The 22,982-nt window shown below is 41.3% G+C and overlaps 3 protein-coding genes across 6 annotated transcripts; 2 read left to right on the top strand and 1 right to left on the bottom strand.

The window, feature by feature from the left end:
- The first annotated feature begins 7,759 nt into the window (after nt 1–7,759).
- On the top strand, nt 7,760–12,720 carry LOC133926218 (probable 1-deoxy-D-xylulose-5-phosphate synthase, chloroplastic). 4 transcript variants are annotated; one of them, XM_062372020.1, is made up of 11 exons: nt 7,760–7,936; nt 8,084–8,272; nt 8,437–8,556; nt 8,644–8,808; nt 8,929–9,079; nt 9,551–9,819; nt 9,980–10,259; nt 10,728–11,032; nt 11,185–11,463; nt 11,811–12,095; nt 12,301–12,720. In XM_062372020.1, exons 2-11 carry the CDS (start codon nt 8,111–8,113, stop codon nt 12,448–12,450), a joined length of 2,166 nt encoding a protein of 721 aa, XP_062228004.1. In that variant the 5' UTR covers nt 7,760–7,936; nt 8,084–8,110; the 3' UTR covers nt 12,451–12,720. The 4 variants fall into 4 exon arrangements, with proteins under 4 accessions (XP_062228004.1, XP_062228003.1, XP_062228005.1 ...); XM_062372019.1 differs by having other exon boundaries at nt 8,077–8,272; XM_062372021.1 differs by lacking the exon at nt 7,760–7,936 and having other exon boundaries at nt 8,254–8,272; nt 8,437–8,551.
- Nucleotides 12,721–13,097: 377 nt separating this feature from the next.
- On the bottom strand, nt 13,098–16,244 carry LOC133926217 (protein arginine N-methyltransferase PRMT10). Its single transcript, XM_062372018.1, has 8 exons — nt 15,974–16,244; nt 15,687–15,879; nt 15,353–15,458; nt 15,024–15,213; nt 14,354–14,539; nt 14,177–14,260; nt 13,616–13,798; nt 13,098–13,371 (listed from the first exon to the last, which is right to left on the bottom strand). The coding sequence occupies exons 1-7, from the start codon at nt 16,166–16,168 to the stop codon at nt 13,622–13,624; spliced, it is 1,131 nt and encodes a 376-aa protein (XP_062228002.1). The 5' UTR covers nt 16,169–16,244; the 3' UTR covers nt 13,098–13,371; nt 13,616–13,621.
- A 2,490-nt stretch (nt 16,245–18,734) lies between these two features.
- LOC133926216 (cytochrome c oxidase subunit 5b-1, mitochondrial-like) lies at nt 18,735–22,751 on the top strand. Its single transcript, XM_062372017.1, has 6 exons — nt 18,735–18,990; nt 19,063–19,148; nt 19,254–19,304; nt 22,003–22,069; nt 22,217–22,296; nt 22,428–22,751. Exons 1-6 carry the CDS (start codon nt 18,858–18,860, stop codon nt 22,491–22,493), a joined length of 483 nt encoding a protein of 160 aa, XP_062228001.1. The 5' UTR covers nt 18,735–18,857; the 3' UTR covers nt 22,494–22,751.
- Nucleotides 22,752–22,982: the final 231 nt, after the last annotated feature.

Below are 22,982 nucleotides of genomic sequence, written 5' to 3'. Positions count from 1 at the left end.
TGTGCATAGGCAGGCGACAGGGGTTGATGAGGGTCAGGCTGATGCAGGGGAGGAAATTGAAGAAATCATTGTTGAGCTCGAGAACGTGGACCGTAACGTAATTCATGAGGAAGAAACTTTATTGAAATCTGTAAATGTAGATGAAGATGATGGTGATGATGAGGATGACGAAGACGATGACTGCTCTAATACTGCCATTCTAGAATAATAGAACTTGTCTGACAAAGCGAGGATGCAAGTTATAGAGAACCATGAATCTCCTTAGGAATATGGTTCAAATATCGTTCACCTAAGTCAGGTGTTTCCCAATAAGTTTGAAATGAAGTATGTAGTGGCATGGTGGGCAGTGACATCATACAGAGAGGTATTTGTTGCTATCTAAAGTAAAAAAAAAAAAGTACAGTGTCAAGTGCAAAACTCCTCGATGCAGCTTTTATGTTCATGCATACAAGCTGAAACATTCAACCCATTGGGTAGCCTCTAGAGTGGTTCAGCATAATTGTATGCTGAAAAATATTGGTTAAAAGTATCGCAACCTCACTGTTGCACTAGTTGCAAATGAATTATTCATTGAGATTATTTAAAAGCGGGACATATAATGCTCGTTCATCCAACGATCAATATTACGACAGTTCAAATATGAGATTACTTATCAAAAGGCTTAACGTGCAAAGCAGAAAGCCTTAGAGAAGCGGGGGTACATATGAGGCTTCTTATTGCAACCTATCCCGTATGCTTAAGATTTTGAAGGTCAAGAACCCTAGCACATACACTGCTTTCAAGGAGACTGAACTTGATAAAAACCAGCCTAGGATTTTTAAACGTGTTTTTTTTTTCTTTAGGTCAGTGTATTAAGTCCTTCTAGTATTGCCATCATTTGCTTTGCATGGATGGTACATTCTTGACTGGGAGTAAAAAGGCTAGATTCTCACTGCAATTGGTGTTGATGTAAATAACTAGATATTTCCTTTTGCATTTGTGTTTGTGAAGGGTGAGAGCGGGTTGAGCTGGTTCTAGTTTTTTAGGCATCTTAAGGTTGAGGTTGTCCGTGATTGACCTAACGTTTGCATTATACATGATCGGTATGCTAGGATCTTATCTGTTATAAAGACACTGCAAGAGGATTCAAGTGAGTTGTTTCCTTGGAATGACCTGCAGAATAGGTGGTGCATGTGTCACATGGGAGCAAATTCCACAAGCAATTCAAGAGCAAAGCCCTGATGGACATATTCAAGAGGTTGTGCAGTCATAACCAAAGTCGCAAGTTTGATGCTTTGTGTAAGGAGTTGGATAAGAAAACAAGGACACACATATAGGAGAGAAATAAGATGCTGGCTACTGATGAAGATATTGTAACGGAGGCGTTGTCGTCTCTTGGAGAAGGCATTGATCCTCCTAATATGAGAAGAAGTTCGATAAGAAACATCAAATATTTCTCGCACTGGATTGTGGCAGAGCCAAAGGAGAAGTGACCCTTACTCTGTGACACCGGAGGTGCTAGGTTCATGTAGAGCTACATCTTTATCGAATATGTGTAATATTAGCTAGCATATTTGAAAGTTGATACCTATCTATTTTGATGTTTTTTAGTAGGTATGACATCATGACTACCAATATAGCAGAGGTTTACAATTGGATCATCAGAGGGCTACGTTGACTCCCTATTGTTGCATCGTTAAGGGAATATTGTACGAAATTATTGGTTACTACCAGAAGAGGCATGCTGTTGTTGTTAATCATTGTACAACAATGCGTACACCGTATGCCCAATGAATGATGGAGTACCTGCAAAAGAAGAACATGAAGGTAGTAGAACATATGATTCGTAGCATGAGTGTCAATGAGCACCACTTCAAGATAACCTTAAGATCAAAACAAGGAGTGGGGAATGATACCAAAATTGTCACTCATGAGGTGAACCTAGGTCAAATTTTCAATGGATGGTGCGAATGTTCCTGCAACAAACCGAAGCTTTTACATGTCACTTGTTCTGATTTGCTGGCCATATTATCACAAGTGGTTGTGAGAAGCTCAGTATATGTGTCACAATTTTACTCAAAGGAAAATGTGATGCTGACTTGTACTGGAGACTTCCATGGATTCAGTGTACATGGTGACTTCACAGTTTACGATAGAAATATACCGATATGTCTGCCCCCTATGATGTTGCTTAGACATTCCCATGGAAAAGGTGACCAGCCACAGACTAGGTATATTCGTAACAATATGGATGAAGCTGAAGTTGGCAGCACTGTGAGGAGGTGCAATGACTGTGATGAGTATGGTCACAAAGCAAAGAACTGCCCACACTCTAACCGCGGGGATGTTGGAGTAGGACCATCCACCGTTAGTCGACGTGGGAGAGTTGCACATGGAAGACAAGCAGCACACGAGACTGAGGTAGACCGTGACGGATATGCTATCTAGGAACTATGTGTTTCTTTAGTTATTTATATTTTTTTATGTTCTTGATGTAAAAATTAAGTGGTATTATTTGTGTATTTTTTATGTTCTTGATGTAAAAACTAAGTGTTTTTATTTGTGTAATATTTATGTTCTCTCTGTTATATGAAGTTGTTCGTGTATGGTTTATGTTGTTGACGTATGAATTATGTGGTCATCAACATACAATAACTATGTTATATGTTGTTCTGTTTTGAGGCGTCGTATGAGCTTCTCGACCATTCTATGGACGAGTGTCACCGTGGCTTCTTACATTCCATGCATGACGCTTTGAATATGCCTGTGTTACGGATTCGTGCACCAAAGACGGCTTGGTGACTGCACTCGGACTGGTTCGGTGGGTTGTACAGATAGTTCAATTTGCATGCAGCAACATTTAATTTGTAGCAACTAATCAACTCATATATTCGTTGGTTGGGTCGCGCTGAACTTTTTCTGCTTGCACGGATGATTCAAGCCACAGATGAGGACGCAGGTCCGCATCAGGTGGCTAAGGGTCAGGAGGACGAGGACCAGCTGGAGCGGTCACGTCAGTTCTCATTTGACCATTCCCTTATTTTGGTTTTGGTGGACCGATGGAGGCTGGAGACACACACGTTCCACATGTCGTTTGGGGAGATAGCAGTCATGCTACAAGATGTCTCCATGATGACTGAGTTATCGATTTCTGGTGAACCGATCGGTCCCTTGATCACTCCAGCTAGTTGGTAGCAGAACTTGTTTGAGAGGTTTTAGGGAGTTCTACCTGAGCCACTAAATGTCTTGCCCATTGCGGTGCATTAGAAGCACGTGTCTAAGAAGCAGTGATTGGAGCAGTTCAGAGTTAGTAATTTTTTTATGTTTCTTCTCTAATTTCATATTGCACACGTTTTGTCCATTTATTATCGGTAATAACAATCAATCAAATTACGCAGGTGAATAGGATGGCCGAGGATCCCAAGGAGTACCAGGTTGTTCGACACCTAGAGGCTTACCTATTGTGGTTGTTTGGTTGGGTGATGTTCACCTTCAGCCACGATAACACTGTGGACGCACATTGGATAGCCTATGCCCGGGCTATTGCTGACGCAATAGTCACCGATGTGCCTCAGATGTCTTGGGGTTCGGTGGTTCTTTGCTCCACCTACCGTGCCCTGTGCAATGCCTGCGTGAGGACATGCAACGTGTCCAATTTGATGGATATGTCTCTACTGCTTTAGCTGTGGTCCTTCAAGCGCTTTCAGGTTGGACGACTCCTCGTGGTGCCTATGCATTACACCTTAGAGATGTACGCTGGTGATGACATCGACAATCCTATGATGGGATCACTTTGGACACGCCGACGGGTATGCCCTTAAGAGTACCGTTCAAATTTTACTGTTGTAACATTGATAACCTAACTTAGATGAACTGTAATTTTGCAGCCGCAGTGGGCAGGAGTTCAGGTTTGTTTAGCGTATGAGGCTTTCAATGAGCAGTTCGACCACCTGAGGCCTAATATGGTCGTTTGGGAGCCGTACACCGCTGACTTGATGTTGTGGCGATCTGCTAGTCGTGGGGTCTCCGAATTGTACTTCAGGGACTTGATATTTTGGATGACGAGGAAAAAACTGATGTTTGACGTATTCATCAAAGACTATGCCATCCACCGCATGATGCACCAGTTTGGATGGTGCCAGGAGGTCCCGGTCCCACCGGGAGACCGTGTTCCTACTACCGTACACATGTGAGTTCTAATGTCACGTACCTCGTTTTACTATGTGTATTGCATTTCTCTAATTGACACTCCATTGAGGTTGTCGACGAAGGAGCCACCAAGGAGGATGGCTGATATGACCATCATGATGCAGCCCTGCGTGCAGGAGTGGGGCCATGCTCTTGCGGACGTGATTGAGTTTGGTGCACCTTACGATGACTACAATTACCAGTAGTAACTTCAGGTACACTACACAAACTCGCACATGTCTCCTTCATGTCGTGGACCCCCACATCATCCCTCTGCTAGCACTGCTGCTCTATACCTAGGACACGCAGGAGTGGCGCTACACCTTGCGGTACGTAAAATATACAAATTCGTACGACTTTTTACATTCACATTACTTATAGTGCTAATGATTTCTCATCTACCGTAGTCCGACATCACGAGAGAGATTAACGAGGAGGCGATAAGTTTAGCTACGAGACTGTGTGAGCAAGACACATGTGGTATGGCGATTGATGATATCATTGCAGTGTTCTCCCGCTTTTCCACCAAGGCCTAATGTATCATGGAGTGCACATCATGCCGGCAGCCCGATGTTGTTGTACGCAAGCCGTTTGCCATGTGTTCCACGCAAAGGCCCCCACGACCTTCCTCCTCCTTCGACCGCCAGCAATATGCTAATCCTCAGCTTCTGCTCCTTGATCAGGTAATATTTTTACTCTAAGAATTTTTTATTTAGTCTGAATTTTTTTATTTCCATTGAAAATTACGTCATATTGCAGATATGTCAAACGCAATAAGTCTTAAAGTAAAATAAATATGTTGTACATAATTTTTTCTTTCTAATATCGTTGTGCATTTACATAATCTTAACAATCTATTGTTTTAGATCTATGTAAGGTCAATTAACTTGGTATTTTGTTCTATACATTTATGTTATGCTGTAATTATGTCAAACGCTAGAAATCTTAGAGTTTTCTATGCAAATGATCAAATCCATAACGGTCCATATGGTGTCGATTTGAGTAATTATGCAAGCAGGAGGCTCTGGATGGGCTACCCCTAGTGCACAGGATGCTCTGGATGGGCCACCCCCAGTTCACAAGATGCTCTGGATGGGCCGCCCCTAGTTCACATGAGGCTCTAGATGGGCTGCCCCACAGTTCACAAGAGGCTCTAGATGGGCTGGCCCCTAGTTCACAGAAGGCCCTGGATGGATCTGGTCTGGCTACGATACTCCTCAGCCTTAGCATCCTGTCCATGCAGGAGGCTCTAGCTTTGCCACGCCTTTGTGTATTCCTACACTAGGTATGTCACGCCTCTTTATTCCATAATGTTTGATTTATTATGTATTCTCCGCCAATACTTACTTATTTCTGCACGATATAAATGCAGGTTTGATCTGCATCGATATAACCACACAGGTTTCCAGGGGTACGCCACAGTCTAGCGGGAACCCATTCTTTGACTATGTAGGGGCCTCAAAAGTGTTGGCCTCATCACAGTTGTACGGTGCACGTCCGCTCACTTAGACTACGCATTAGGAGACAAAAGGCAACTATGGTCCCCAGTTGCCCAGACGTGAGTGCCACGTGTCTGATTGTTACACACCTTCGGCCTACGAGCATCCTCGTGAGGAGGTGGAGGTCGATGTTCCAGCGTTAGCACGTAGGCAAAAGCATGGCAGAGGCAGGGTCTAAGGAAGGGGTCAGGATAGGGGTCAGGAATAGTCTGTGTTGCTTTTATGCTTAATAAATATCATTTGTTCAGCTTTCCATTTTATTAGTTCAGACTGCCAGTTTACGGAGTAGTTTAGTTACTATGATTCTGCTATCTTATTCTACTATGTTACTATGGTGGGAATATTACCTTATGTACTGTAGGCACAGACAGACAATAAATGCTTACGATGACCCTTATATATGATGTACTTTACTTTCTTCAATAAAATGATCGGGATTTATTATTCTACCAATATATTTTTTTCTAAGCCCAATGATTTCATTAAATTCCCCACCTTATATGCAAGGGGCAATAATAACTACTTACTGAACTTTTACAGAATAAAATGACCATACCAAGCAACAACTTTCATAGAAAATCTCTGTCAAGCATCAATGCTACAAGTTTTTCAGCTTTCACAGGGAATGCTATGCTCTAGCCCCCAGCCAAGCCCGTGCACTTAGTCCATACACTAGCCCCTATCCATTATAAATAATCCCACCCTCATCTATGAATAGATCACTCATTCCTCAGCTCTCTCAATTGTAATGTCTTCCTCAGCTCCACCAAGCCCACCCAATAAGCATTAGAGGATTTTCACCCCCTAGGAGGTCGAACCGCCAATGCGCTTCTGTGACGATCCTTATAGGCTTCGCGAGTCTCAGGACATATCCTACACATATGGCTTATGTTTCTTCATGTGTACCAACTACCAGTACGACAAGCCTCAACATGGACCGTATGAGTACCCATCGATATAGCGATATAGATCACTCATGTGGCACTTTTCATTCTATTTCATGCATTATTTTACTAATCTCCCTTCTTGTTTCATTTGTCCAATCTTCTCCGCCTATCTATGACTTCATGGAATGGCTCAATATAGAGCAAAATAAGCACCAAAAGCGGTGGATCAACATGAGCATGCGGTGGAGAAGGGAAGTGTACGAACGTCGGAGTACGAGCAATAGCAGGAGGAACTATGGCCGAAACATCAGAAGAAGGAGCGTATGAGAAAGGCAGCGGCTGAGCATGCCGCGGCTAAAGCACGAGAAGCAGAGAGGGAAACGAAGCGAGAGAGGACCCGTCGTGCTAGGTCGGTGGGCACATATTCCCTGATAAAGGCAAATATCCTAGGGGCACTCAGTAGAGAGTATCTATTGTAACCCGACATATTTTAATTTTTTAAGGCATGTTAGGTTTAGCAGCGACACGCTATTAGATTACTCTTTATGCGTACCGTACATACCAATGTTGGTTTTCGTCAGCTCTTTGTGGTTAGGGTCTATTCACGCTACGACGAAAAACTCCATATCACATGTAATGTTCATTAGCCTATGTAATATTTGTATCATGTTCTATACTACTTATGTTTTACAACTACTATTGTAATCTCCCATGTAATATTTATTACCCACGTCCCATTGTCGGACAATCGATTCTACGATTTATTTATATCTCTCCATTCCGTATAAAAAATAAGTTCAATTGGAAATAAAAAAGCGATATAATATTTTATCGATAAAAAAATTGGACATTCCGACGTAAGAGATAGTTCACGCTGAGCTCGCATGAGATAGGATTCACGTTGAGCTCACGGGGAGTTTTGGTTCAACAGTTTAGCAAAAATTATTTTTCTATGTATAGTTTGGTGATAAATAGTTTTTGTCTAACGGTTTAAAGAAAATAGCATCGAAGCTGCCGTCGGTGACTCTAAACTGTCGCCGGGAACGGGTTGTCTATTTTTACTATACGATTTAAAAAAAATAGTGTTTTCATACGCGAAAACAAGTTTTCACCGAACGTTAGACGAATAGTATTATTTTTAGAATTTTTTATTTTCGGTATTATTTTCGCACAAAAAAGTAGTATTAAAAAAATTCTCAGTTCAGCGCAACACGCCGCAATCGCATCCTCCCAAATTGGTGCTGAGCTAGGGTTCGCTGCCTCCCACTCTCCCACGCAAGGCGCCAGGAGTCGCATCCGGCTCCGTCGCCGCCGGTCCTGCGCGAGGAGAGAAGGCGGCGGCATCTGCCGGTTTCAGGAGCACGGGAGGCTCGATTTGAGGAGGTGGTTGCAGTCCTTTTCGTTTGTGTTTACTCTCCTTTTCTTTTAGCTTATTGCCAGTTGTGAATTTGGGGAAGAAGCTTCTTGCTCATCAGATCCAGCTGTCTTACTCAATTCAGGATTTTTTTCAACCTGATCATCAGATTGCAGGTTTTGGGGCATCAGGTAACGTCCAACATGGATACGGCGTTTCTGCGTTCTCCACTCATTCGTAATTTAGTGTACGAAGATTGTGCCCTTCTGCACTCCAGAAGTTACCATTGCTATGCTCTTCAGTATGTGAGATGCAATCGGACAGATTTGAAGCCGTGCCAAACTCTATCTGCTTCGCCATTGAGGGTATGCTCTTTCCATAGTTGCTATGTGTAAATCACAAAAGAACTTTTGAGTTTCAGAGTTTTAAGTTTAGCTCCAAACATCAAATATATCAGTAAGGGACATGCATTTATGCCTGAACAATTTTCCAACATCTATAATACAACAGTGATGTGCTTCATGTGCAGGGTTTGACTCACAGATTGGCCGCATTACCTGATGTCGATGATTTTTTCTGGGAGAAGGACCCTACACCAATCCTGGACACAATCGATGCACCAATTCATTTGAAAAATCTATCTAGTAAGGTCGTCAGGGTCATACTTTTTAAGGGTTCCTTTCTATTAATATATGATTGAGAAAATTTTGACACTCAAAGATCTAAAAAATAACAGGAGCTGAAGCAGTTGGCTAATGAAGTTCGCTCAGAAATATCTTTCATAATGTCCAGAAAATGCCAGCCATGTAGTCCTGGCCATTCAGTTGTGGAGCTGACAATTGCTATACATTACGTGTTCAATGCCCCAATGGATAAGATACTATGGGATGCTGGTCAGCATGTAGGATCCCTGTCACTGATCTCTGTGAATAGCTACTGGATTACTATTTTAATATGTAAGATATCTGTAATGCTCAACTTTCTCATCTATCTTTTTTCCTCAATAATTTTCTTGCAACAGGCATATGCGCACAAGATTCTCACAGGAAGGCGCTCTCTGTTCCATACCATTAGACAAAAAAATGGCCTTTCTGGTTTCACATCTCGTTTTGAGAGCGAGTATGATCCCTTCGGTGCTGGACATGGATGCAATAGTCTTTCTGCTGGCCTGGGTACTGTCCTTGTTGGTCATTCATGTCTTGCATGTCAAATAGCATCTATTTTATTGTGGGACCTATTCTCTGCATGTGGAAGTTGCATAATGCTCAACAGTTACTTTCATTTGAATGCATTTTATTTATGGCCTGGATACTTGAGAAATTCAAGAAAGTTAGATCTAGTTTTTGAATCCAATTATGTATGCAGCACCAAGCAAATAAGAAAAAAACAGAGAGCCTGATATAAATTGTTATGTGTACTGCTCTAAGTTCCTGTTCTTTATTTATGTGCTAGATTGACTGTGAAACACATGGAACCCTCACAATATAAAATGTTTCCAGTAGACAGATTAATCATCACAAAAGTTTACACAGCCTAATAAAATCCAAGCCTTGTTCACCAATTTCCTGGTTCCCACTTCTTTCATATCAGTCTTTTTAATCATTTCCTTTCCTTTCTATAGCTTGAGAATTACTTCTTATCAGGGATGGCGGTTGCAAGGGATATAAATGGGAGGAAAAATCGAATAGTGACAGTTATCAGTAATTGGACAACCATGGCTGGCCAAGTGTACGAGGCAATGGGTCATGCTGGTTTCCTCGATTCTAACATGGTTGTTATTCTAAATGATAGCTGTCACACCTTGCTTCCTAAAGCAGATGGCCGGCCAAAGATGTCAGTCAACGCCTTTTCTAGTGCTCTCAGCAAGGTTCAATCCAGCAAAGGATTTAGGAGGTTTAGGGAGGCTGCAAAGGTAAATGTTTGTATTCCTTTTGATTTTGTCGTGAATACTGCATTGGACTTTTAGCATGCCCATAGTTGTATTACCTAATTTCTTTCCTTGTAAAAAATTAATAGTGTTGTATTATGCTATATTAAGATGCTCGGTTTGATATTTGAATTTCTCTTCCTAGGGACTTACTAAATGGTTTGGCAAAGGGATGCATGAATTTGCTGCCAAGGTTGACGAGTATGCTCGTGGTATGATAGGTCCTCATGGAGCAACCCTTTTTGAAGAACTTGGACTGTATTATATTGGTCCTATTGATGGGCATAACATTGATGATCTAATCTGTGTACTTAAGGAGGTCGCCACTTTAGATTCAACTGGTCCAGTACTTGTACATGTAATTACTGGGACAGAAAATGACACTGGTGGCAATATTAAGAGTGACATCACTACAAATGAGGAAGGTTTGTGATCAATATCACTATCAAAATTTGTACAATTCTGTGATAATGCGCATGCTGGTTTAGCTAAACTAGGAGGCATGCTAATCTTTTTTTTTTTTTACTATCTCTTGCCCGGTTACAACTGCACTGGGGTTCCTCATGTATGGGAGGAAGAAACATGGCAAGTCGAGGAACTGGCAGTACTCACACCATAAAAAATTGATAGAATTTGTGATTAGCATTTTACTTGAAATGATGTCAGACTAGTAGGATTGATGTCAGTAGCAACATTTAGGGGTTCCTTTAAGTTTCCGCATACTAATAAGTATCATTAGGAGTCTAGGAGTGCTAATGTACTAGTCATTTTGTTAATTATGATATTATTGTTCTTTGAGATCCTAACTGTAGGTATTTGCATGTACAAGCTATGTGAATCAGAGTTACGGATAGACGAGTCTTAATTGATAAGTTTCTTTTTTCTGGTAACAGAGCCTTCAAACTCAAGCCATGCTCTTCTTAAGTTTTTAGAGAGTGGACTTTCTAGGACATATAATGACTATTTTGTGGAAGCACTGACAACAGAAGCAGAGAATGACAAGCGCATTGTGGTAGTTCATGGTGGCATGGGAGTGGATCGATCACTCCGTTTATTCCAGTCCAGATTCCCAGACAGATTTTTTGACTTGGGCATCGCCGAGCAACATGCTGTTACCTTTTCTGCTGGTTTGGCATGTGGAGGTTTAAAACCTTTCTGCATAATTCCATCAACATTTCTTCAGCGAGCATATGATCAGGTGCCAACACATACTGTTGCTAAATTACATTATGGCAGATAGTAAATTAAATCCACTAAATCTGCAAGGCTGCTTTAATGTAATGTAAATTACATTTCATAAAGCTTTAATGTAATGTAAATTACATTTCATAAAGCTCACATGTATGACAGATAGTTGAAGATGTGGACATGCAAAAGATACCAGTTCGATTTGCAATCACAAATGCTGGTCTGGTGGGGTCAGAGGGGCCAACTAATTCAGGAGCATTTGACATTACATTCATGTCATGCTTGCCGAACATGATTGTCATGTCACCATCTAATGAGGATGAACTTATTGACATGGTAGCAACAGCTGCAATGATTGAGGACAGACCTATTTGCTTCCGGTATCCTAGGGGTGCCATTGTTGGAACTAGCAGTACTTTAACATATGGGAATCCACTTGAGGTAGGTTTACTTCATGGAACCCCATGTTTTATCACCAGGAAGAATAAGAAACATTGTAGAAATTCTATACATTTTCTACCTTTAAGAAAATATAAAGGAACTGGATTCTTCGAAAAGGAAGAGAATGGGTTTATATTATCATCTTAAAAAGCACCGAAGTGATTCTTTTATCTAACCTCAAGGAACTCGTCATGAACATAACATTCTGAATTTGTTACTAGACAAGTCTCCGATTTGCTACTAACAGGCTTAATGGCAATTAAACTTTATATATTGTAGTATTTCTGGTAACATGCATGCTTCCAAGTTTTAAAAGTAGTTGCAATAGTTTATGATCTCTGTTTCAGATTGGCAAAGGAGAGATTCTTGCCGAAGGAAAAGAGATAGCTTTTCTCGGCTATGGTGAAGTGGTTCAGAGATGCTTGATAGCTCGATCTCTTCTATCCAACTTTGGCATTCAGGCGACTGTTGCCAATGCGAGATTTTGCAAGCCACTTGACATTGATTTAATCAGAACGTTATGCCAACAGCACAGTTTTCTTATCACGGTGGAAGAAGGAACAGTTGGTGGCTTTGGCTCGCATGTCTCACAATTTATTTCACTCGATGGTCTACTAGATGGCCAAATAAAGGTAAGGATCCAACCACTTAGCTTTGCTGTTTTTGTCTTTTCTACCTACACGACGTGTGTTCTGTGCTCCTGCATTGCAGTTGTGCACTTCAGTCTTCCTGTCCTGTTAAGTGGTAGTAATTTCACTTGAGGCTCAGTGTTCGGCAAGTTTCGTTGTTTCTGCATGCTAATCTTCAAGGTTATGCCCATTTCTTTGTAACTTGCAGTGGCGACCCATTGTGCTGCCAGACAGGTACATAGAACATGCTTCGCTCGCTGAGCAACTCGATTTGGCTGGCCTAACTGCTCATCATATAGCCGCAACTGCATTGACTCTCCTTGGGCGACACCGGGACGCACTTTTGTTGATGAAGTAAGGAAAGGAACTACCAAAAAGAAAAAGGAAATAAGGCATGAGGAGAACGCTTGTCATGTTGTTTATGATATTTTTAAGGACTGAGCGTCTGAGCCTGATGTGAGAGGGTGCCCAAATGCACTACTCAGAAGAGAAATCTGCAATATTTTGTTTTGGGGTGTACATACTATAAACCCTATTTTGATAATTAGGTGGCTCGTAAGGCATGTGCAACGACACGCTGTAATGTATTGTTGCACCTAGTAAAGCTACTGAGTGTTGCAAAGGCTTATCTGAATTGTCTGAATGCATCAATTCCTCTCTGAATGAAATGGCAAAAATTGGGTGTGAACTCCGAAAAGAACAAATGAATTATCTTCTGGTCTTTTGGATGCAAAGACTGCTCAGGGTCTCACCACGCCGCAAGCCTCACTGGTTGGGTGGGAGCCCGGGCACTGGCAGAGGATGAACTGCATCACGCATCAGACTCGTCCATTACCATACAAAACCGATCTTACCAAACTGGAGAATAATTGGAAAAGGTAGTACTTAGGCAACCGAATTCAACAAAATTTCTACGGCTAATCGTCCAATGTATCGAGTGTTACCAAACAACATTATGCAGATCAAGATCAGAACTAAAACATCAGGAAGATGGTAACAGGGCAATAATGTCAAGAAGCAATAGCTCCCATTACTTGAGCAATCAAACAATAAGACATTACCAATACAACAAAATCTCTGGCATGCCATCATGCCTCATGGTCTCATTGTACACATCATGGGTATAACACAAGGTGGCCTTTAGGCCATGCTATGAATACCACACATGCTAGGGTTACAGTTGCTCAACTTCTGAGCAAGGGTTCGGCGACAGCAACATAAGGACACATGGTAACCCGTACTCCGTCTTTCATCAAACGAATCAGGTCTAGTCAGAGTTCTGTCACAGTATTAAACACAAAATGAGCAAGGTTAGATTGAACCCTGTTATCACTCAAGGCAATGCAGCATGCTTCAATATCCCCCCATGTCAGCAAGTCATTGAGTGGAAAATTCTCAAACAATGACGGATGGAGTGGCATATCTTCAATATCCCCCCTATGCATATGCATATGCATATGATACAATCAAAACAACTTCAAAAAGCTAAAGTCATAAACATATTATAGTTTTTCGAACCGAACCTTGCTCTACTCTAAGTACATCTTGGTTGTGATTGCTGGGTGCTGCTTGCCAGAGAACTCATGCAATTCATAGGTGAACTCCATATCCATAAGTCGATGATTTTCTTTTGAGCGAACCATCGAGAAGGAAACCTTAACACTGTCTCCTCTAGTTACTTTCAGAGGTGGCTTCAGCAAGAATACCTTAAAAAGAAAAGAAAATATGATGAACTTTGCCAGACCAGGTAACTGTTTTATGAATGGTATACATTTCAATAATGACACAATCAATTGAAGGAATATGTTGTTTTGAAAAAGTTATCATTTCAAGTAAAATCATTCATATGTAGACTAATTTCATTGAAATAAACATATACGTCTTCAAAATATAAATAAGTTCCATATTTGCAAGAGAAGGTTTGCTCTCTGCTCCTGCTTATAATAAATTCATAAAAGAAAACAGAAAATTCTTTTACTATTTGAAGGAGAAGGATTTAGCAATTTGAAACTATAAGCTATAGCCGGTAACAAATTCAAGGAGTGACAACAAAAATGTAATGATCTATATCCCAGGAAACCAACCTGTTGCCCCCAATGAGTTCCACCACGCTCATTCGGAGCCGTATTTAACTCAACTTCTTCCACTGCAGGGTTTTGCTTACTACCCTGAAATGTAATATTAAATATAATAAGCACCTGCCTTGAGTAAAGTGTAATTCTATCATAAGATAAAGTGGGTAGCAATTCAGTTTGACATACTCGAAAATGAACATCAAACCATCCAGCTAGTGCTGCTAATCTAGCTTCATCGAGGCTGATTGGCAACATAACTTGTGCTCTAACTTCTCGAATATCATCAACAGTGGCCGTCAAGCAATCAATTTCCTTGATAACTGCAGCTTGACCGATAACTTGGTTTGGATGAAGATTGTTCCATATTGAAGACTGCAGAAGAAGGCAACCATGTGTAGATTAAGCTTGCGGGAAAGGCGCATAAAACATATAGGCTTAGTCATTCACTGCTCTTGCATGCTGATTTCCTAGGAAGAGTTTTTGAAAGATGATAACCTATTTATCCCATAACAAAGTATCGAAATAGCCACAAAAAGTATACCCAGATTTAGGATAAGCATCTAGGGTGTGCTTGAAAAGGTTAAAAAGCTAAATTAGATTGATAGAACTCATATTTCAATGGATACGTAAGCAACAGTTCATTCAAAGTATGGCAATAAAGTGAAAAGGATCATTTTTTTCCTCTAAATTGAGTATTGTAATTACTTAGGAAGGTGCAAGAAAGGACCTTATACATACTTAAAAAAGATACGTTACCGTAAAAACATAAAAGTCATTCATAAGCTAACCCCCCCCCCCCCCAATTTTACATTCAGAAACTGCAGTCATCAACTAGCAGAGAAATAAGGATGAGTACCTTGAGATAGTATTTTTCATTTTCTGAACGATATGCCTTTGTCAAAGCATTCATGTTGACCCCATAATAAGCTTGAGTGTCCTCAACAAATAGATTCCAGTCATCCATAGCAATATCAAAATCTTCCATCTTTTTGTCACCCAAACCAGTTCTTATCGGTGCTAGCCACATCCGAGCATGACTAGGATACCTGCAAAAAATATGATCTCACATTAAGCAAATCTGTGTTCTGCGCGCACCAACAGCATATTCAAAAGGGCATTTGATTTCTTTCAAAAACAAAAGAATTTTGATAGTGTTTGTTAATATAACTTGCAGTATTGACTTACATTACACCATCTGGCTTCAACCAGCGGTCACGTGCGCAAATGACAGAATCAAACATGGACTCTCTCAAAAGAAAGTAGCCCATCCACTCTGATATAATGACATCCACTGCCGTTCCAAACAACAGACAGAAACAGAGTAGTCATTAATCAATACTCGACACATCATAACCTCCATGTTTAAATTACAGATTTGAACTTTTCTCTTGATATGATAAAGCCTAATACTTTGCACTATTTCATATGGCTGGAGTACCATTCCAATAGCGACACAAATCTTTCTTTTTACCATCGATTCAGGAAGCACAGTAAGAACAATCAAGAAATTAAGGCTCACCTTTCTCCGGAAGCACAACGTCTTCCACGGTGCCCTGTATCACCTCGACGATGTCCGCAACGCCGTTGGCGCGCGCGAGCTCGCGCGCGTGCTCCGCCATATCAGTCGCCTCGACGGCGTACACCTTCCTGGCCCCGGCCTGCGCGCTCCAGATCGCAAGGATGCCGCTCCCCGTGCCCACGTCAAGCACAACCTGATAGATCCGCCAAATCCATCAAATCGGATCCCAGAATTTCAACAAAAATCGAATTTTTAAGGGCTTTCAAAGGTGTAGAAGGTCCTCGCACCTTGCCGCGGAAGTGGGGAGCGTTGCGGAAGACGGCGGAGTGGTAGGCGTCCATGCGGACGCGGTCGCAGAGCATCTCCTTCTGGTGGTAGAGGTAGGCGTAGGTGCAGAAGTAGTTGGCAAAGTCCACTTCCTTATCCACCGCGGGCGCGCCGGAGGAACCGGTGGCGGCGGCGCCGTTCGGGAGGGACGCCATGGGCTGGAGGCGGGAGCGGGGGCAGTAAGGGGTTTTGGGACGAAGGTTGCTTGCTTGCCTGCTAGGGTTTATGGAGTCGGGATTTTTAAAGGGTGGTTTGGATGAATGTCAGCCCTTGGATCTTTTTTGATTTTCGTGTTCCAGTTGGTTGCTGCTAAATTTGGAAGTTGACATGAGCCAGTTGAAAATTGAGCTTTTTAAAATAATATTATTTTATTGAAAAATGCAAGAATAATATATAAAATCTGATATTTTCATAAATAAGTATTTATTGGCACTCCGTATGCCGACATGCTACGTGTTAGTGGGTCTTAGAGTCTATCAGCACTCCGCGTGCCGACAGGTCATGTATCCCATAGAAGATATTTTAAAAAAATTCATAATTTTTTCATATTATCTAGTGCTAAGAGGTCTTGTGTCCCGTAAATAACATTTAAAAAAATTATGATTTTTTTATATAATCTCGAATAGAAATACTTTTTATATAAAAATTATATCTATCGATAATATATATAACTTTGTAATTGAATAATTTTTATTTAAATCTATTTAGATATCTAAAAGTGTTGGCTCATTACGACAGCCAGTGACGGAGCGTGCTCCCGTCCATCAGCTGATACGAGGTCTTAGCCCCCAAATTCTTTGTGCTTCGCAGCATCCTACCGGTCCTTCCCTCTTTTCCCACGTTCACTAGTAGAAAAATAATTTATATGAATGGTTTTAAAACTCTACATACAATATTTTTTTAACCGTATGTATAAAAGAATCTGTATAAATTATATTTATACAGATAGTTTTTGAATCGGCTATACAAATTATTTGTACATATGACTTGTTACTGGAACCGTCTGTACTAAGTTTTCTGAAGTTAAAAAAAATCTAAAAATATATTTTTCCTATCTATATCACCCCTATATTATTATATAGGCATGATCGATAGTCACATAATTTTTCACACGAAATACCATGAGTGTATTTTTTAGAGTCGAACCTGCAGCGCGAACATTCCTTATTGTCTCATCTACTGTTCATTGCGAACCATTATATAAAAATAATCTATATAAGATATATTCTTAAAACGAGTGAGACACTATTTATACAGACGATTCTAAATTTAGAATTGTTTGTGCTAATTAGTATAGACGGCTCTAGTTTAGAATCGTCTGTATTATTCTTTTTTATAAAGACAATTCTAATTTGAAACCGTTGGTACTATTAATATCAATAGTACAGACGATTCTAATTTAGAAATATTTATACTATTTTTTTTTACAAATAGTTCTAATTTGAAATCGTCTATACTATTATTGTCAGTAGTGCAGACGATTCTAGATTAGAATTATTTGGATAAAAGAGAATAGTACAGACGATTTATAAACTATAATCGTATGTATTAATAGTATAGACAATTCTAATTTAAAACTATATATAATGTAATGTTCTATTTTGTTACTCTAGTTTAGAACTGTTTGTGGTACACTTACACGCAACTTCGTACATCCATTTATATAAAGATGTAACACTTGAAGAGGCCTCTCCGGCTGGGTCCTCTCCCACCTCTAGCAACTCTGTGCTTCTCGCCACCAACAATGCTTCAAATGCCGGTGACTCTTCGTCACGCCGTGACAACAATGACCGCTCTAGTCATGGCTCCGATCATGAGCATGGCTGTGGCAGTCGCGATGGTGACCGTGGCGGTCGCAATAGCAATTCCAACTCCACCTCCACCAACAGCATCGCTTCCTCCAACTACAACAGCAACCAGTACGGCAACTACAACGGGGCCTCCTTCCCGCTGCAATTCGGCAAAGCCCCATGGGGTGCGCCGGCTGGTAGCTACCGGTGTCCCCTGTGGACTGACGTGTCCTGGTGCTCGGCAACCTTCTCTCACCGCCAGCCAATAGGTCTTGTTAACAACATTTACCACGTCCTCATCCTAAAGAACGAAAGAAAACAAAAAATGATGATCACTTGCACCGGGGGTGGATCCAGCTGAGATTTAAGCAGAGGTCTGCTAGCTATTAAGCTTCTATAGGTACAACAAAAATAATCTACAATTGACTAAATGAACAGAAATAAGTGGGGGCATGTGCCCCGTTCGGTATATGTTCGTCCCTAACTTGCACCATGAAGCTTAGACTGACGTAGTTGCTTTTGATGAGTACTAATAATACATGTTACTTAGTTACTACTGATACGAACTTGGTCAATCTAATGTGATGATAAAACTCATAACATTTTTTTCCAGTTAACTAGCTAATAAAATGGATAAAAGGTCCTTTCGAGGCCTGTTGTATTTTGGCAAAACCATGTGCCACCCTTTAGTGGTATTTTGAGTCAAATACAAAACTTCTACATCAAACTTTCATATTAATAGGTCCACTTGTCTGTAGAATATTTCTAGATATTTCTAGACTCAGCCACAACATGCAAATTCTACTGCGTCGTATATTATTTGAGCTTTAAAAAGATATATAGTGCAAACTGGTTGCTTATGATTTACTGTTTCGGCGTAGTGCAAAAACCTGCACGTTTTTTATAGGATTTTTGTACACGTTTGACACTTCGTTGCAATTTGTAAAAATTTACACCCAAGTGGGCCCGAATTCGGTATACCAGCAGCCTATAGGCCAAGTTCGCCGGAGCCTTTTCGAGGCACGCTCCCTCTCCGTCTTCTCCACCGGCCGCCATGTGGAAGCGCGCCGCCTCCCTCATCCTCCGCCACCACCGCTCCGCCCCCGGGCCCCGCTCTCCGGCGGTCTCCGCCGCCGCGGCGTCTGGCCTCCGCCGCACGCCGGCGCCTCTCTTCTTCTCCACTCTCGGTACGTCCCTTCCTGTTCCTCACATGGTCAGGCCGTATCCCCGATTTGATATGAAGGCTGCGTTTTCTTCAGATGCGGCGGGGGCGAGGACGAGGGTGGAGGACGTGATGCCGATCGCCACGGGGCTCGAGCGCGAGGAGATCGAGGCCGAGCTTCAGGTCCCCCTGCATAGCCGCCTCGCCTCGGATTCATTTCTTGTTACTACGGGTTCTTTGCTAGTGAAAGGGTAAATTTTGTTGGATTTGGTTCGTTGTTCTCTCCAGGGGAAGAAGAGGTTCGACATGGACGCACCCGTCGGGCCCTTTGGCACCAAGGTGAGCGCTTTCCATTCGATAATACATTTTGTTTCATTGATTGATTTGGATGGAGTCTGTGAGTGTGTACTGCAATGGCAATGTGTAGTCATCAGACTATGGCTATGGATGCGACGTGCTCATTTAGATTAATATGTTGTCTGCGGATATGAAATTATCTGTTGAACATAAGCTGTGAAATTGGTGAAGAGATAGAGGGTAGTTTGGATGTTGGGAAAACAGCATACAGTGCCACTCTTTAGATGAATGTGAATTTCGACATTAGTTCTTTTCCTTGCACTATGTAAGTTTTATGCCAAATTGCTAATAGCCACGGGGCCAAAGAATCATTGAGACAAATTCAGTCTAGCTTAGACAATCAAGTTTGTGTTCATATTACTTGGTGTTGGGTTGGCAACAGAGACCTGTTGGCTGAGCCCCAACTTGTGTTCTTCAGTGCCAATTTATTAGCCTATTCTCTTGCTTCAACTTTCTGTGCTCCAAAAAATTTCTAGTTCGTGGCCATTCTTTATGTGGCACATAGTATTTGCTCAACACTATTTTATCACATGTGCTTTCTTAAAAAGAGGTTGTATTCCTTTTGAATTTGCACTGCAGTAGATCCGTTTTGTTAGCATCTCAAAGCAACTTTTTAGGTCTGTTGTAGCATACAGAATTTTCAATCATTAGTTATGTGTATTGAATCATGAATCCTTGCAGGAAACTTGATTTTTCTGTTTGATTGAGTTTTCTTTTGATTCTTGTTCTGTTTTGTCTCTCTGTTGTTGCTTCGCAATTCCATGTCAATAATTTCTTTTACATATTTTCGTAGAGACATCGTTTATTTGAAAACTCTATGGCTTCAGATTATGATATATTTATTTTAGTGTGTTCCCTGCCAATGTGAACATTGCTATTATGAGGAATTGTGGTTGAACAACCTTTGGTGTTGACCTCTTCATTCTGGCCTACTCAATAAAAGTCAATTTGATCTTGAAGTTGAATTTGTCAGATGGTTCTCCACCAAATGTCCGAGGCAAGTTACCCTCAATTGGGACAGCTTGCTCTGTGGACAGTACTGTATATTATTGTTTGTACAACTGATTCGTTTTTTTTTTCTGATGACATTGTCCTTTGGGTTGGGGAACTGGGGATTCAGTAACTTGTCAGTCCTCTTAATGATCATTAGTTCCATTTAGTTTTGGGTTTTTGATGAATCACTTTGTGGGGTACTATGTGTTGAATAATATGTGATATATAGAGCATATATAATATTCCACAAGAATAATTACAAGAATGAAAATTCGAGCTAGCTATACACATGATAAGGAAGGGTAACAGCTGAGTAATAGCATAACCAAAGCAACCCCCCATGTGTAGCTTCAATAGCCGAATAACAACATGAATTAAAAGAGACAGTATCTCAACATTAGGACAGCAAGTGAACAAAGATGTTGCTCTCAGATTTAAGCTCAACAATTGGCCCCAAGCCTTTGAAGACTTGCTCCCAAATTGTTCTAATGATCTAATCAAATATTGGGCTATCCATAAAATCTCAACTAACAAAAGGATCTTGGACAATATACCAAGCATGATCACTGGATTGTGAGCTGTGCTAAACCAGAGGTATTCCATGCGAAAACATTTGGTCATTACAAAAGTAATACCAGCAAACAGATGATGAAATCTACTGAATTTTACCAGTACAGAGCATATCCAGATATGAAAGAAACAAGCCATCACTGGAATCTGTGGCCAGAAGACCACCAACAGTGATGAATATATCACTCAGATCAACACCTGAGACAAGTAAACTGCCGCACAGACCAACCACTAGTTCACAGCTCACACATCCACAATACCAAAGATCCTAATGCTATTGTTCTTAAGCAATAACCCAATATAAGATCAATTATATCATCACAGAGCATTTAGACTTCAGCATGCTGTACAGAATGTGAAAAAGGATAAAAACTCACAGTGAAAGGAGATGAAGAGATTGAATAATCGGGGCAAGGCACGACTCATCGGTCGCAGTCCCAGAAATCCGATTGCCCGCCGTAGCGCCGACAATAAGGAAGACGGAGATACAATCCCCAAACCACACTGCAGCCGGCACGTGTGGGCGAACTTCCGGCGTTTGCAACTCCGGACCAACACCGCTCACTTCCAAATCTCCGAAAACCAGGTCTAGCCGAGAAAGACTCGGATTCAACCGGCCAAAGATCACTGGGAAGAAGAGAAGATTGGGGGAAAACTCACAGAGAGAAATTCTTCATTGGTCTGCTCTTCGGAGAGGGGAAGGAAGAGGATCTATATCGGGGAACCTGCACCGGCCGGCCGGAATCAAATCCAAACCGAATTGCAGCTCCTCCGGCTCCCAGGCGCACAGAGCGGACGACAGTTGCCGCCGCCGCACGCCCAGGTCCCAGCCATCCCTTTCCTCCATTTCTCCTCTACGGAACCCTAGCAGCCAGCTGCCTTTTAAGGCTAAGAAGTCATGGGCTGGGCCAAACCACGAGCTCAAGCCCATATCAGCTGCAATTTCAGCCCAGAAGAGTTCCAGCACATTGAAAATTTCAGAAATATATGCAACACTATGTTTAATTGGATTTTGCTTACCTACACGGCTATACTTGTACCTTTTGCAACATTTTTCAGTTAGCTTCATTTCACTGTTATGTGGTCCAACTGAACCGATATCTTGTTCCATCCATAGGATGCCCCTGCTGTGATTCGGTCATACTACAACAAACGGATTGTTGGTTGCCCTGGTGGTGAAGGAGGTAAGCTGCTGTGCATGCTAAATCACCTCTTTGTCATTAAAAGAGGCTTCTAAAATTCAGATTCTTCTCTGCGCCTTATCTAGGAACATTCATCAACCCATCACCTATCTGATTGGCTTAAACTGCAAATGTTATTGGCTTTTGCAGAAGATGAGCATGATGTTGTGTGGTTTTGGTTGGAGAAGGACAAACCACATGAATGCCCAGTCTGTACCCAATATTTCATGGTATGTTGGTTACTTTCGACATAAGGTGATTGCATTCCAAGAGCAATTTTTGGCTTGGGATGATGTATTCTATGTGATGTATGCTCTCTCATGTTTCACTGAGCTACAAGCTTCCATCTTTATTTCCACAGCTTCATGTGATTGGAGAAGGAGGATCCCCTGATGGACATGATGATGATGACCACCACCATCATTAAGGTTCAAGAAGGCCTATCTAGTAATAAAATGTGGTGCCAATATCATTTTTCCGCAATGTTGTCAGCATTTGCCCTTATAGAGTTCAGTAGACCATGTCAACCTGTTTGCCCTATGGCTCGGAACAGAACATGGTTTTGTTACATGCTTTTCAGAAAATCGGCTATACAAATAATGGGATTCATTACACAATTATGTACTTTCTGTATTCAACACACGTTTTGTTGAATCAAGATTCAAAACATACTTATTTCTCTGGATGATTCTATGTTCCCCAGGGTGTTCGTCAAATCTATTGGTGGAAGATTTGTTGTCTGAATATTGCTAACAGCCTAACACATTGGTCTGTTGAAATTGTAGTTGCAGTCATAAGAGTTTATCAGATAAGCAGTGGCTTCGATGAAACAATCAAGATAACATACATTTTCCTTGATCTGTAGTTTCCAAATACTAACGTGGCTGATGTTGTTTACATGCTCAATCTCGATGGA

The sequence above is a fragment of the Phragmites australis genome, chromosome 8 (genome assembly GCF_958298935.1).
Source record: "Phragmites australis chromosome 8, lpPhrAust1.1, whole genome shotgun sequence".
Classification (NCBI taxonomy): domain Eukaryota; kingdom Viridiplantae; phylum Streptophyta; class Magnoliopsida; order Poales; family Poaceae; genus Phragmites; species Phragmites australis.
The sequence above is the reverse complement of the archived record's forward strand: the minus strand, read 5'-3'. Positions and strand labels throughout refer to the sequence as shown.